The sequence below is a fragment of the Numida meleagris genome, chromosome 1, assembly GCF_002078875.1.
Source record: "Numida meleagris isolate 19003 breed g44 Domestic line chromosome 1, NumMel1.0, whole genome shotgun sequence".
NCBI classification, from domain to species: domain Eukaryota; kingdom Metazoa; phylum Chordata; class Aves; order Galliformes; family Numididae; genus Numida; species Numida meleagris.
Window position 1 is genome coordinate 134,779,098 of NC_034409.1, and position 16,325 is coordinate 134,795,422.

The 16,325-nt window shown below is 44.3% G+C and overlaps 1 protein-coding gene and 1 long non-coding RNA gene across 5 annotated transcripts in view; one reads left to right on the forward strand and one right to left on the reverse strand.

The window, feature by feature from the left end:
• RASA3 (RAS p21 protein activator 3) overlaps window positions 1-16,325 on the forward strand; it is a 177,219-nt gene that overhangs the window by 29,459 nt on the left and 131,435 nt on the right. The window contains exon 1 of one of the 4 annotated variants that reach the window (XM_021414532.1): window positions 13,544-13,735. The exons of the other annotated variants lie outside the window; for them this stretch is intronic. Within the exon in view, the coding sequence (XP_021270207.1) occupies window positions 13,681-13,735 (55 nt within the window). The 5' untranslated portion in view covers window positions 13,544-13,680. Of the gene's footprint in view, window positions 1-13,543; window positions 13,736-16,325 lie in introns of those variants that run through there. 4 annotated transcript variants of the gene reach the window in all.
• On the reverse strand, window positions 10,166-13,367 carry LOC110407183. Its single transcript, XR_002443783.1, has 3 exons — window positions 12,722-13,367; window positions 12,441-12,596; window positions 10,166-12,364 (listed from the first exon to the last, which is right to left on the reverse strand). It is a non-coding gene; the product is annotated as an uncharacterized LOC110407183 (long non-coding RNA).

Sequence of the window (16,325 nt, forward strand, 5' to 3'; positions counted from 1 at the left end):
TCAGCAGAGTGAAGAGTAGAGTGTGGTAATTATGCAAGACGTCATTTTAATGTACAGATATGCAATTTGTTACGATCTTGGAAAGCAAAAAAGTGGTTTTAGAAACAAGATTTCTTTGGAATTCATATCAAGATAATTTTACTTTCTGTGAAAGTGATATGATTAATTTCTCTTCTATCCATTGGCGTGGTAGAACTTCAGGGCAGCCAGGTGGGACCTGAGGTGTCCCCAGTGTAGCAGGGGGTACCTGGAGAGCCTACTCCTTGTCCAGTTCCACTGGGCACTGCTTGATCCAGGTGAGAACCCCACAGCAAAGAACACAGCCCTACACTTGGTAGGCCACCCTGTGCCCAACATTAGAGTTACTTGCTTTTCTTGAAAAAATTTAGAAATGATCACTTGTGTTTACTCCAAGAGCAGTTGAGTCGTGGGAAATGTTTTGTTCTCTATAAATACATTTCTTTGCTATATAGCATTGTGATGTCTAACCTCTGTTCTTGGCCTCTGAATGCCCCTGTGTGTGCACACAGTGCTCTGTACGCCAAACAAAGGAGAGTTCTGTAAGCATGATGGCTGCAGGGAGCATTTCAGCTGCACTCCAACCAGTGCCCCAGTTTAAAAGAGCCACTGTTCAAGTGGCCATACCGGTGTCCTAGCAAGCCTCTCAAGGTTAATTCACGCAGAAGGAAATGTAATTATTTATTTCAGTATTGTCGATTTGATTAGGAAAATATCTCAAATTCAGTTCTCTACCTCATCTTTAACTTTTTTCCACCTGCAAGTCAAATTATGGGAACAATGCAAGGAAGGAAGGAAGGAAGATATTTTTATACAGTTAATGAAACAGACCCGGTCTGGAAATAATGAAGAACTACTTCTTCATATTAAAGCTAATTCTATTGTGATACAATCTTCCTAAGGTAGCAATACAGTTGAATCATCACTGATTGTATTCACTGCTTATATATTTTCAAAAGGAAGCAGTACTGTGTTATGGAGCAGATGGCTGACAATCTTTTTCACTTCTGTTGAACATCATTCTGATAATTTTAGATGAACATAAAAGGTATACCTGTATTTGTAGGATATTCTCTAAACATGTCTCTTGTAACTTACTGCTGATTGTTAGCTTGCATAACAGTATTGAGAATGAGCAGAGATGAGCTGGAGCTTTTTGGGTAAGCTTATTGTCTCATGAAGACTTTTGTTCTTTATCAAACAATTGTACCTGTGCTCTTTCTACTTTGCTTTGACCCATTTTAGCTGTAGATATTTACTGCTACAAGGTAAAACTGGCTTGTAAGCTCGGTGCGTCTTACACAAAGTAAAGCATCTCCGAGTCTGAGCTTCAGGGGGAAGAAAAAAAAAAAAAAGCATGAGTAATATCAGCTTGAGCCTTCCTAATGCAAAGCCCTGGAGACTTGTGGTATGTTTGTAGCCAGTCACGTGATGGTTGTCATGGTATTCTGCTAAGAAAAAGAATGAATAGCTGGTGGTAGCATTTCAAACAATACATTTAACGACTCGCAAACAAGAACTGAACCTTGCAGCAAAGCATTCCAAGGAGTATTTTATTAGTATATAAAATAGATCAGCAATTATACTTCACTAGCCAGGCTTACCTCCTGCCAGTTGAGGAAAGACAAGGTGTAGGCTATTAATAATGCTTCATACAGCTCTGTAAATAAGCAAAGGACTGTACAGTAGGCTACCTTTCCTGAGCTCTTAATTGGAAGGCATGCCTCAGTTAATGCACTGAGCAAACCCATAATGTGAGGTGTCATTTTTGCACTGCAATAACTTGTTTAAAACATTCTTTTTTCATCTGTAAGTACACACATTGCAAAAGCCACAGCAAAAAAAAAAGCCACAGTGTTTATAGCAAAACATTTCTGGTTTTTAATAGCCTCTTCAACTTTCTTTGTCCATGTGCTGTCTGATGGCTATTGAGTTACTGAAAGCTCAAACAGACCTGCAAAAGTCAGTTATTTACAAAGGTGACCACTGGCTCTCACATAGGGCTGTCTTGAATTTCAGGCTTCATTGGTGATGTTCAGCAGGGAGCCCAGAGGGCAAAGATGTTTCCTTGGGCCCACACAAAAATGGAAAAGCTACTTCTGCTCCTTCAGCTCAGCTTGGTCTCCCTAGAACTGGGCCTGAGCTGACACAGTTCACTTGAGGTTTGGTTGAGAGTGCCAAACTTAACTCACCAGAGCTTCTCTGTACCAGGAAGGAGAAGGAACAGCCCACTCGAGCACAGGGCTCTTTGTATTGGTCATCTTACACAAAGTGTTTTGTGTGGGTGCAGGGGAATGGCAGCACCTCCATCATCTTGCTGTCCAAGGCAGCTAGCACTGCAGAATTGGGCCTAGCACTCTCTTAAACCTGTATCTAGATTAACTTATAGAATCCTAGAATCACAGAATGGCTTGGGGTGGAAGGAACCTCAAAAATCATTGACTTCCAGCTCCCTTGTCATAGGCCAGGCTGCCCACCACCAGCTCAGGCTGCCCAGCGCCACATCCAACCTGGCCTTGAATGCCTCCTGGGATGGGGCATCCACAGCTGATCTGGGCAATTTTTGTGTTTATTTCTTAAAGCTAGTGTGAAATGGTGCTTAAATAACAGGAGCAGACACAAAATTAAAACTTTGATGCATACTAATTTTGATCTGTAAAACAATTATTTTCAGACAAATGATGAGAGGAATTAAAGCACGTTTTCTTTCAGCTGCTGGGACTTTTATTATTTTCTTGTTAATGTAACAGAAAGATATGGAGAATATCAATACAAATACCAAGGTATAGAAAGCTGAAATGCATCTCTTCAAATGTATATGAAATCTAAGGCACAATAATACAACACTGTATTTTGTTCTTGGGCAAGTAGAAATGCTTAGACCCTCATTTCCTTGGCAGGGTCTCAGACTCTGTCTTTTAAATGCTGCATGTGTGATTGAGAGATACGAAGGACACCAAAACCAAAAGAATCCAAAGGATTATCTTGATTGATTTTGATGAATTCCTTAAAAAAAATAAGGAAAACTTAGCCCTCAATGTTGATGGCAACATGGCCTGCTGAAAACTCCCTACTGCTTCTGAACTATGGTTTGTGACAGAAGGTATCATGAACAAACCAAAGGACTGGAGCTGCTATCTCTACAAGATGAAGCAGATATCCGTGAAACATTTGTTCAGTAGATTATACAATTTTATTAAATAATATTCATGGTAATTTCTATGTTATGTGAAGACAGACTTGCATATGATTTCTCTGAAGACAGACAAAAAGTAAGTAGATACTGAGCATAAGATTTTTGCAAAAAAAATTGTTTGCCAGTGTATAACAAGATATGTATATGTGCAGCTTTCACACAGAGCAGAAAGAATTGTGTATCCAGCAGCATAAAAGAAATGTGGTCGATAGCACTGCCTCTTTAATACAGTAAGCTCAGAATGTGCTGAGCCCCCTTCCTGATACCTTGGCACCTATGGCTTTCATAGGTTTCTGGGTTTCTCTTTTGATCTCTTTTTTAATTACTATTGTGGTCTGATTTTTGTTCATATAAAACATAGGGCTGTAACCTCTGCAGGGTGGTGCTGGTGCTAGGAATTGGAAGCTTGAGTTGCTCCCCCTTGGATTCTGCTGCAAGGTTAATGAGTTGCTGGCCCTTCCTCTTCCACCATCTTTGCAGAAGAAATGAGCTGGCTCTGGTGCTGCCAGTTGCAGCAGCTGCTTATGTTTATGGCCAGATACAGAAAAAGTTAAAGGAGATTCTTCATTTCCCTCTGCATCCTCAGTACAATTCATGTCTTTGGAGATAATGTTGTTCACTATGAACAAAATCCCATTTCGTGCTGTTTGCTTTTGCTTTTAACTTTGTATGTATAGTAGGAAAATATAAGAAGCTGAATATACATTTTCTAAAGTTTAAATGTTTTCTGTATGTTTGAAGAGGACAATAAGATTTTTTGTTAGTAGCCTTCCTGGTTTTTTTACAGTCATGACAATTCCTTGCTTTATTTTACGAAGCGTCTTAATGTGACCAACTCTGAGCACATGAACAAGCAGAGCTGCATGACTGAAGCTGCTTGTGGGTGTGCTTGACGGTCATGCCCAGTCTCCTTTCATTCACTGCCTTTCCCTGGATGAGCATTTGGGGATGCTGAGAGAAGCCAAAATGTTCTTCTGCCAATTCAGTATGTTACATGATAGGATCCAAAGCTGTGACTTTGACCCTGCAAAGGCACACACTTATCATATAACTCAAAAGCAAACCACCCGGCTGAGGGGTTGAGGAGTCCGTCTATAGTCAGGGGGATAAAAAAAGCAACTGGAAAAAGCTGCTGGGGTGAGGGGGCACGCTCTGTCCCTATGTGCAATGTACCTGGACGCTTCTATCTAAGGGCCAAGTGCTGTCATGCTGAAGGAGGAATCAGGAGGACTGGGGCACCTGCTGCTGTACAAAAGCAGATTTGCCAGATGCTTCCTTTATGCTTGACCCTTTATGGAAGCTTTGGGCAGGAATTAATTTTTGGTTGGGCAGAAAAAAAGTTTGTTTCCCACTCATTGTCTGAGAAATTGGGTGGAGGGAAGAGGGGTGGGAAGAGAGGAAGAAGAATGGAAAAACAGTGCTGTAATTAAAAGAAGCTACATATATATATAATGTTGGTGGATATATACATTATTTTAAATCTTTTGGACAATATTCAAGATCTATAGCAAAAATGCCAAATAGCGTGGTGCTTGCAGCTGGAGACTGACTTTTTACACAGTCTGATAGTGATGGGACAAGGGGAGATGGTTTTAAACCAAAAGAGGGGAGGTTTAAATTAGATTTTTTTCATTGAGAGGCACTGGCACAGACTGCATAGAGAGGTTGTGGGTGCCCCATCCCTGGAGGTGCTCCAGGCCAGGCTGGATGGGGACTTGGGCAGCCTGAGCTGTGGGTGGCAACCCTTGCCTATAGCAAGGGGTTGGAATTGGATGGGCTTTCAACCCTTCAAAGGCAAATAATTCCATGATTCTGGCTAAAAGCAAATGCCAACAGAAACACTGCTTGGTACCTGTGCGGGTGTATGCATGCTGGCATGAGTGCGCTGCAGAGATGGGCTGTGGTTAGTGCTCACTGTGTGAGCATCACTGCCTTGGAGCAGCCTGCTGCAAGAAACATGTGTTGCTCAGCCCAGCATTGTGTGCCTCAGGCAAGTCTGTCTGTCCATCCTGCAGGAGGTTGGATGCAGGAGAGCAGATGGCAGCATTAATCCTTACTAATGTGCATTGCTCTGCATTTTAGATTTTGCTATACATTGCTAGATAGCGCTTTTGGGGCTTATACTACTTCTTCCTGCTCTAAACATCTAACTGCTTTAGTTAGTGGAGAAAATTAGAAATTAATCCTAATTTTATTAGATGCTTGGATGTGAGTATTATCAGAGAGAGTGCTTTTCTTCTCTTTCATTCTCCACTCCATCCCACAGACCCAAGTAACCTTCAAAAATCACTTGCACAACCAGAACTGCTGGTCTCACCTGCATGTCCTTCCAGCCTCATCCATGCGAGGCGGAGGGGAAAGCAGGTCCTGCAATGCTGCTTTAGATTTACCCTCTGGCTTACTTGGATTCTGTGCTCTGGTTTACTGGCACTGAGGCAGCAAGTTGCAAGGCTCTGGCGTTCTGAGAAATACCGCATCCAGATCCAAACCTCTCTCTTTTATTTTTCTTTTTGAGCGAGAGCAGATGTCTTGGACAGGCAGGTTTTGTTCCCCTGGAGGGTTTTGAGGGATAGCCGTAATGGCAGAATGGCCCATCTCTTCAAATGAAGCTCAAAGCCAGTGTGGTTAAGGGAATAAATCCCCTATGATCCCCTATGGCAGCACTATGCTAGTTTGGCGGTAGTTGGATGCTTTAACTTCAGTTTATATATCTTGTCTTCTGGTCAAGCACAGGCAAATAACATCGTTCTCTGCAGATTCAGTTCCTATTTGCTTAAACATTGTCACGGTATGGCCTCTGTGTGAATGCACTAAGAGCCCCTCATGTGCAAATCAAACTTTCCCCCGAGTGCAAGAGAAACACAGTCTTGTCTGTACGGAGGATATTTTGCTCTTTGACATCTGTGTATGCTTGATGAGTGACCAGAGCTTGCATCTGTGGAACTAAGTTGAGATACCACAGCTATTTCCAGCAGGTGGCAGATGATAATCGTGCTAGTAACCGAATCTGGGTACAAATGATGTGTTTTCCAGACTGTTTACTCAGATATTTACTTAAATATACACATTATATAGTGGCTATAAAAGTGTTTCCAACATCAATAAAATAAGATTGCATAATTGGAGCAGATTAGTAGCTACCCGTGATAATATGTAATTAAATGCCTGGGAATCAAGTGTGGTGTGATTTTTTTTTTTTTTTAATTCAGCTTTGATTTTTTTTTTTATCTCACAGATCAGAGAAATTGCTCCTATTCCAAAAAACTTCCAAATAACCATCTGGCTAATTGTGTTTCATGGTATAAGATTATCTTTGCTCATGCACTGTGATGGGAGAGAGCTCCTCCATGCAGTCATGCCTGGATAATTAGCCACTGCTTGAAAAAATCAGTCTTAAAGCGTAGTGCCAAATTGTGCTGCATTGTCCTTCTTAGGTAGCACCTTGCCAACAGAGTTCCCTGCTCAAGTGATCCTACTGACAGAGCGAGGTATGTTTCCACTTAGCAGTCCCTAATGAGGACCGGATTTTGCTCCTTTTGCCCTTGTTGGATGTTACTCATGCCCATGACTAATCCCAGAGAGCTGAATGGAAGCTATTCACCAAGGAGAGTGAGCCTGGCATTCACATGCTGACCCACCAGCGTTGACTTTAATGGGAAATGGGATTTTTGACCAAATAGAAGACAACAGGATCTGACCCACAGTAAATGTGTGACTACATGGAAAAGTCTATTAAAAGCTTAGAGCCTCATGTGGGATAGTTGCGTTACTCACAGTGCTGGTTGTGCATAAATCACGCAGAGCTTCTCCAGATCAATGTAAACGTTATTGCATCTGTCATATATCTTTCTTATGCCACAAAACTGGGACATATCTGGGAGGCTGAGAAGTGTTTGCTTTGTGGGTGTTTTCTGGTAGGTGCTGGTAGTGTAATCCCCATGCCTTCTCTCTGGGCACTGTACCGCTCCCTGATGGTGATAGGAGGGAGAAGCTGCAGTAAGAACTATCCAAAGGGTCCCCTCGGAAGAGATACTACTGGCCCTGCTAAACTAAGGGAATTTGAAGCTTTGCCTTACAGTTGGAGAATAAGGATAGACACCTGTGTTGTCCAATTCATTCTCATCAAGAACAGGGAAGACTGCAAATGAGCCGATGACACAAAAAAAAAAAAGAGAAAAAAGTGATGATTATGGCTACCCCTATGCAATGACTTGTGAAATAGGAAGATCTGTATGCCTGTTTGCGTAACCACATATTTATTGTAAACAGCAGTACCCAGCATTTTAAAGAAAGGTGGGAAGTCCCATTGCTGCTCAGTTTTTCTTTCCCAGGATGATTTGCTCCTTTCACTTACTTACCGCAGTTCCACAAAAAGCTGATGTGGGAGAGATGAGAATGGATGCGTACCTACTAAACTGCAGTAAAATTCAGCACATTTCATTCTTGTATGTAATCACTGTTGTTTTCTTTTCTTTCCCTGTAAGATTTTAATGCAATTTCATTACATTATAATCTTTTATGGAAGAAGAAAGGGATTTGTTCCTTAATAGGAAAGAAAAGTTTATAGGCTCAAATAAAGCAGATATGAGCCAGGAAACAATGCTTCTACAAGTTTAACTTGAAGGTATTTCATGTTGGTAAATTTCATCAGGATACTGAATGTTCTGTGATAGCTGGCTGTAGTGACTTGGATTTTAACATGGTTTCATTTTTTAGAAGGACATCAGGCTGACAGATTTTTAGAAGTGATGAACAAGAATTGAAAGAGCAAATCGTTCTTTAAAAAAATAATTTAAAAATATACAACATGAAAATGAATTGTACTGTCTCGGCTATTGTAACAACCAGTTCTCACTGGCCCCTTTTTCCTGTAATTAAAGCCATTTTCTTTCCCTCTCCTGGCCTCTTCCTGGCCCGGGGTTCCAGCAACAACCAGCAAAAATGCGAGATTTTTTGCAAAGACAAGTGGTAGGAACAATAGGTAGATGTGCTTTTCTTCCAGCACTCAGGGACCATAGTGGAGATCTTTGCTTTCTTTAAGTGTAGTCACTGCAGTGTGAACCTCAGTTTTCCTGCTTCTGATGCATAGATCTACTATCTATACTTCTATCCTGAGTGTATGCACCATATGTGTGTATACATGGCGCGCACAGGAGCTCAGTAACAGCCATCTCAGTAGCGTCCACTCTTCCCCGTGTTTCTCCTTCAATTAAACTTTGTTACTTCCATACTTGTGTGAAATCTGTATCATCTTCTCGTCACTTGCTCACTCCCTCAGCCACGTTTTGCTGACAAAAACTTGTCATCATTCTCTTCCTTTCCCTCTTTCATTTCGTGAAATGGCCAAAGTTTTTCTCTTTGCCCGACTGAACATACAGGCTATTTCTTCAGTCTTTCTTCATTCCTCTGTAGTTATGTCAGATGCAGACTCCTAATTTGCAGAGACACAGGTAATCCCAGGCTAATTCTTCATTTCCTCCTTTTGTAGGTTCATTATATTTCTATTTCAGTATGTATGAAGTCTGGCGGAAGGGCTGTAGTACTTCTAAATCTTAGGTTCTAAGACTTCTGGAGCAGATTTATTATTTTTTTTTTAACTTTTATTCTGAAGCCAGGCATCTGTAGGCTATATTGTATATTCCCATATGTTCCATATATTCACACTTCTCTAAAGACCACTGTTTTAGTAGTATCTTATTATTAAGGGATCTTGATCAAAAGTGTAAAAAAATCTTTTGGTATTTTATTTTTCCTTTTCTCGTAGCGTTCTGGAGATGTAGGACTTTGCTGTAATAGTATGGCAACAAAAGCATGTTCTTTCAAAAAAAAAAAAAAAGAAAAATAAGCGGGATGTTCAGTGTTACTGACATGCTCAGCAGAATGTTAGGAATTGCTAGATAAGGGGAACAGACCAAGGAAAAGAAAAATCATCATGTCATTACATCCATTGGTGGTGTCCCCATATTTGAATACTGTTTGTTTCTTGTTCTCTGCACCTTTGGGAATGATAACTACAGTAAAAGAAACGGAAGATGATCAGAGGCTTCTGTACAGGAAAAATAACTAGGCTTTCAGGTCAGGGAAGAAGTGTTGGGGATGGAAAGGAAGTATAAAAATGGCCTACAACTTCATGACTGCTGCAGGCAAATATAAATGTCTTGGTTATTGGCCAACACTTACACAGAAGAAGAATCTTTTCATGCAATTCATGGTTAAAGCTTGTACTGGGAAGGCAAAAACTATGAATGGATTCAAAAAGTGATTGCATGCACTCACTAGAAAGGCCCTCTCAAGAGCTCCTAAGATAAATATGCAGCAACAAGCTTTAAATGAAGAAATGGCTTATCTATATGTTTCTGCAAGCTAGGCAACTGCGCTGAACAACATTACTTGTCCAGTTCCTACACCACGTAGGAAGTATCTGCCAGTGAACACCTGAAGACTGGGGACACTGAGGTAGGCAAAAGTCTTCTGGTACAGCTCCTTATATGATGTGGTCCTTGCAAAGCAGCCTGGCTGTCTGTAGTTAGGTGTCTGACAGAATGGAGCACCGTGCTCTGTGCTGCACAGAATGCCCATGGTTTCTCCAGCTTTCTCCAGTATTCTTGCCATGCTGGCAACACTTTGGTCTTTGAGATGCTTTTTTTTTTTTTTTCAGATTAAAATAATACGTAGTAATTTTTCAGATTAAAATTATTTCTATAGCATAACACAGATGTACAGCATAAAACATTTCACAGAAGCAAGAGAATTGCCACTTTATTTACAGGAAATCATTTACGGGAAAATGAATTGCACATACATTTCTCTAAGATTGTTTAGCAACTCAGGGGCATAATTGAGAGTAGATTCACGACGTCTCCATTAGCCTCTCTATTAATTGTGCGCTTTATTTTCTCTCTATTTCCTGAGCACTTTATCTTTTCACTTAAAGGACAATGTCCCCGGTGTGGTTTTGTTTGCTCGTTTGTTTATTTTAAGCTCCCATTCCCTTTTTTTTTTTTTTTCATTTCATCTTGTTTAGAATGAAAGTTTGCTCATGCACATTACAAGCAGATTGCTATGAGCCTTTTGCTTTCTGGTGCTCATGATAAGAAGAACCTACAAAAATGTTAAGAAGCAGTAATACCACAATGATATAGGTAGCAACTTTGTGGCACCCGGAGGACAGTGGGCTCATATTTTGTTAGTTTCTTGCATAATGCAAAAGGAGATTAGAAAGCTTCTTATATTCTCTTTCCTCCCGAGAGAAAGCTATCATGGAGATCAAGAGAGGAAATGATTTTCTTGCTTGGCACAAATGAGTCACAGAAAATGACCTTCTTTGTAGTCTAATTTAGACTCAGGAATCCTCTGAAGAGCTGATAATATAAACCCATATGGCCTGGATGAACAGAAGCTGGAAGAGATATCGTCATTAACAGACTCATTCATGTCTTAAAAAGCAACATTTCACTTTGCCTGGATTTTTTGATCAGAATGCCAGCAGCTGCAAACCTCATGTTGCACGCACATGTTATCTGTAACACACAGATACATGTGATATGGTGGTGTTGAGGTTTCATTTCAACAATGGAGATATTGAAAAAGCAATGCACATTCCTTGGCTGCTTCTTCTAATGCATTTAACATCTTTAAAAATACATATTCATGCAGTTTTGAAGCATTGATTTCATTTACATTGTTGGACTACACAGCATGTAGATTTGGAGACAGATGTTTGTTAACTGAGGAAGCAAAGAGCTTTTAGCTTTGTGTCAAGAAAATAGAGACAACACAAGATAAACTAACACACTGATACACAGAAGCACTCCTAAAGAGCTTCAGCAAAAAAAAAGGGCTGGTAGGAAACCTGAAGAGTAGCTGGGCAGCACAGAGAACCAGAAGTAACGACGACTTGTAGATTCCTATGTGAGGAAGCTAGATTATTCCATGGTAAAGAGGGTAAGAAGCTGCCAGCGTTTTGGTTTTTTTTTTTTTTTTCCTTTTTTTCTAACTTTTGGTACTTTTTGAGCAGTGTTTTGTTTCCAGTGTTGATCTAGTCTGACTGTTGGTAATTGATTTCGTGGGCATCTTGATTGTTTCTTTTATGATGAGGCACTGAAGTTTGTGGTGCTGTACTGTTTTAAAGAAAAGGCTGCCTTTACTGCATTTAGTTTTGCCACAGCCTCCCTGGACATTTCCATGGCAAAGCCAGGCCATTCTGAAAACCAGCCTTTGTGCTGTCCCTACAGTGAGCTTGGAGGTGTAGCCTCAGGTACGCATACAGTCCTAAAGCTTGCCAGACTGCTACTGTGACCCAGACACACATTTGGAGTGGGATGCTTTCTTTTCAGGTTGCATATAGTTATATTTATGAGCAAAGCACTTCGTAGTGTCTGAAGGACCTTTGGTTTTTCATAATAAACAAATAAGAGTCATGACAGGTTTTTTTTTTTTTTTTAACCAACACCACACACCCTCAAGAGAGTTGCAGGCAACACGTAAGGTTGGAACATGAGGGGGGCAACCGTCACAGCATCAGGGTGGATTTTTCCTGGGTCAGAATTCTGAGAGGGGTAGATTCTGACTGAAAATTTGGGTGCATGGATAGGAGTGCCATGGCTATCTGAGAAGAGCACAGCTGCAAATTGGGAAGGATTGTCTGCTGAGTATCTGATGAGAGTAACTCTTACTGCAGCCAGTCCTGGGAACAGAATTGATTTTTTTTTAATGACTATTTTGGGGTCAACTTTCAGCAGATGAGAAAAGCTTTGACTGGGAAATGAGGTCAGTTGAAGTCTTTATGTCCCAAAGGCAAACACAGAAATCAAAGAGAAGTAAAATATTCTGAAATATCTGTAGTATTTACAGCAAGGAAACAGGTTTCTCCCTGGTCTTGCTGGGGAAGATTTTATCAGTTCCCAGTATCAGCATGTAGAAGTTTTTTTTCCTTACTGGATCACCATATGTACAAGGATACCTTTTTATTTATTTTATTTATTTTGTAAGCTCAATTTGTGAGCTTGAGTGGGGTCAGCTTATAGGGATCCTGATAACAGAGCAAGTGCATCCACTTGCTTATAGCCGGAATTCCTTATTTCTGCCTGTGTACAGCATCGTGCACAACAGTTGTTTGCCATTCTTCTTCAGTGAGGTGACTCGGTGGGCCTGTAATTATTTTGTGCAAGTATGTTCAAGGTGTGCACATGTGTGGTGAAGAAGCGAAAACAACCTCTACATATACCTTTTTATCTGTGAGCATGTACAGATTGTTACAATGTGCATCCTCGAACGCTGTTTGACACATCCAGCATCTGAGAAGCAAAAACAGGCTGGCCAGTCTGGGTCAGCATCCTTGCAGCTTCTGTTCAGGCTGTGTCTTGCATTGGCTCTTGTCCAGCTGGAAAGTGAGGCAAAAATAGGGGAGTTAAGGGGACTGTGAGTGGTGAAATTGGGGCTGTGGTGGGAAAATGGGAGAGGTTGGTCAGGAAGGGGAGAACTGGGGGTATCATGGGGGACAGAGACCCAGCAGGCAGAGGTGCTCTGGTAGCATAGTGAACTGGAAGCGTTAGGGGGAAGAGGCTTGTATGTACGTGGTGGGTAGGACTGGGATAGTTTAATGGAGGGCACATTGCAGCGAGGGGGGGAGGGGAGTTACGGAAGGGATGTTGGCAAGTGGAAGCCTGTGCTTTATAAAACCGCTTCAGAATCTTGTGCGGAATCTGTAGACCTCTGTGGAACTTTGTGCCACAACAGTCTGCCAACGAGCTCGCGCGCTCCTCAGCCGTAACAACCCGCAGACTTCGGTGGTGCCGATGTAAGGACGTGGACGGGCAGCGCTGTTCCGCTGAACATCTGGGCTGCCGTGACGCGGCTGCGTCCCGCCGGGACTGCAGCACGGCCCTCCCCGCTGAGGAGCGGCTCCCAGCCAGGGGCCGCCCCCAGCGCCCCTTCCCCGCGGCTCTGCGGGGAGAAGAGTTTGAACGCCGCTCCCTCCCTCCTTCTCCTCACGCTGAGGCGCGACAGCTCGCAACGGCCGCTCTGTGCCGCAGCCTCCGCCGCGGGGCGGTCCCTCACCCCCCTAAAGCCCGGCGGGACGAGGGCGGGGAGGGGGGCGGCTGAGGCGCGGCCCCGCGGCAGAGCGGCCAGCGCGCGCCGCGCTCCAGCTGTTGCAAAGCGCCGCAGCTCTCCCCCCCCCCGCTCCTCCTCCTCCCCCTGCAGGCAGCGGCCGCCGCCGGGTGCCCTCTGACCAATGAGGGGGCGGTGGCGGGGCGGGCGCTGCCAGCGCGAGGGGCGGGAGGCGGGCGCTGTGCGGCGCTCCCCTCCGTTGCGCTCCGCTCTGCTCCGCTCGCTGCTGGCTGGCGGCTCCGCTGCGAGCCGCGCGCTGCCTCCTCGCCCGCCGCTTGCTGCGCGGCGCGCTGCCCCGGCACGGCCCAACGAGCGTCCGCGGCGGAGGAGCCCGAGCGCTGCCGAGCGGCGGCACCATGGCGGTGGAGGAAGAGGGGCTGCGGGTCTTCCAGAGCGTCAGGATTAAAATCGGTGAGGGCCGGGGGCAGGCTTGCGCGCTCCTTTCGGTCGGAAGTTTGAAGGCGGGCGGCGAGGCTCAGCCGGGGGACCGGAGCCGGCGGCCGCGCTGGGGAGCGGGCGGCTGATGTCAGCTTGCGGCTTCTGGGAGTGCGCTGCCCCGGAGGGAAAGCCCCGCGGCCGTGCCACCCCTAATCCGTGGGTGCGAGTGCGGGGCTGGGGGCTCCCTGGGCGGCAGGGGAGGGGGGGAGATGCTGACAACAGCGAGGGGCTCCGGAGTCCTCCGATCGCTGCCTGAAGTTGTCCCGCTGCTGACTCCAGTTACCGGAGTTCCCGCGGAACTAAGCGCTCGGTGTGCAAGCAGAACGACAGCGAGGGCTTTCGCTGCCTTGGATCGTGGGCAGCGAGTGGAAAAGCGGCGTGCATCGCTCCTGCGCGCTGCCTCGCTTAGCCGCGCCAGCAGAAGGTCCGGCTGCGGGAGCGACGCGGCGCGCTGAGGGCTGCAGCCTCCAGCAGGGGGCGCCGCTGAGCCCGCGCAGAGGGGACCGCTCTGCTCTGGGGATCGCGTCTGAAGGCGCCGTGATCGGCTTCCTTGGCGCTCCCGGGGGCCTGCGTTGAAAAGTTCAATGCTTTGCTGTTGCTGACTGCCTCTTGTGAAATTTGTCAGAAGAAGGGATGTGGCAGGAGTGGTTTCTGGTGGGTCGCGGGGGTAATTCTAACAGGCAAGCCTTGTAAAGTGATTGTCATCTCGGGGCCTCCACCTGCAATTTCTTCTAGGCATGTAGGCTTACTGCAGAAGACACCAGTGAGCGGGTAAGGAAGGAGGCATCCTGGGACACTGCTGTGGCCGGCTATTCCCGACAGCAAATTTGTCTTTCAGCAGTTCCTACTCTGGAGTATCTCTCACATTTCTCTCTTCTTTAGAGGCAGGAGGCTTTGATAAGTCTTGTGATGGGTAAAGGGTAAGCCATCGAGGGGTGAAGGGATATGTTTCTTCTTGATTTGCTTTGGTTTATCACACGCTAGAAGTCATCGGGCTTACAGTCAGTTCTGTACATTGGAGGACTGTTTCATGGCCAAATTCTGACTGATCTGACTGACTTCCAGATCTTCTCAGCTTGATTCCCTGTTGCCCAGCCTGTAGCCTGTTTGCTGCAAATGAGGACTGGGGCACTGGTATGCAAGTGTGCTTGGTGTGAATCTGGTGAAACACAGCACTGATGCTTGGAAGAATCAGTGAAAACACACTGCTTGGTCAGGGTGGAGCACCCATGGCTGCATCCCTTTCTTAGCGGAGAGGCCAGTGCAGTGTGGAGGCTTTGGGCTGTGAACAGGTTGGTAGCCTGGAAATGTTCGTGTGCCAGATCTTGTATTATGTTTCCAAGGAGCTGCAGGTAAATGAGTCTGTTTTCTGTGGTTGCTGCTGTTATCAGTTCTTCTGGAACTGGTGAGTTGCATATGTAGATGGGGAATGATATCCCAGATCTTCGAAATGCTTCCCCATTCTGAAGAGTACTGTTTTTAGTCTTGCTTGGATTTGTCTTCAGCCATCTGTTTGATCTATTGAAAATGCAAACCGCTGAGCTGCTTAGGATCCTGTGTTTCCCTCATTTGGTTGCATTGCCACCAATGTCCCGTTTCCAGAAACATTCTCCTTGAGATACTGAAGTCATGGACCAACACCGTGAACGCTGTCAGTCACTGTGGGTAGCAGTGTTAGGGGGAGTTGTTACTGGGCTGCCCCTTGTCCAATTTCTGGTTTATTCTGTGGTTTGTTGAATTGAAAGAACTCGGTGCCCGACTACTTCTGCTCAGGTCTGTTGCAAAGAAGTGACATACAGTGAAATGAAAAATGAAACGCATGTGCTAATGACTGCACTCTCCAAATGTCTATTCAAAATTGATTTATTTTGGCTCCCCTTAACTGTAACTGTTGTCCTCTTGTCTTTTTTTCCTTAATAGAAAATTATTTTTACCGGAATCCTTTATGCATAAACAAAACAATGTGTCATGTAAGACTAAACAAACACTTCCTATAAGATTGCCACTTTGAGGAAGTGTGCAGTGCTGATATTTCCATGAGTCAGTGTTTCAAAACCTGAAAGGAAACAACAGAAGACTCTGTGGCTGATGATTGGCTGGAAAAACTACAAAGAGCATGCTTCTGCTTGACAACATGACTTGTGTTGTGCTGTTAATAGTATTTAGTAAACATTCTGTACCTAATTGCTCCCGTTTTCTCCTTAAATGGCATCCAATATTAAACATTCAGCTGAAAAAATAAAAGCTCATATTCATCATTTCTGCTTTGGAAGGCTGCATCCTGGTTAGCGGAACACTTTCTGGCAAGTTTTCCTTTGTGAAATGATTGGACATCTAACAAAACCACTCACTTGTGAATTCTCCCTGCAAAGTAACAAGCGTTTCACATTTCCCGAAATCTGGTATTCTTGTCTCTAAGAGTATTAGGCTCCACTCTAAGACTGTGCATTTTCTAGCTGTAGCTAGGCTTGCTGTGTAGGTTAAACTGTCCCGTGGCTTTGGAACAATAATTGGGGCGGGGGGCATGCTGTATGTTACAGGAGTTCCAGGGGCCCCAGATTGC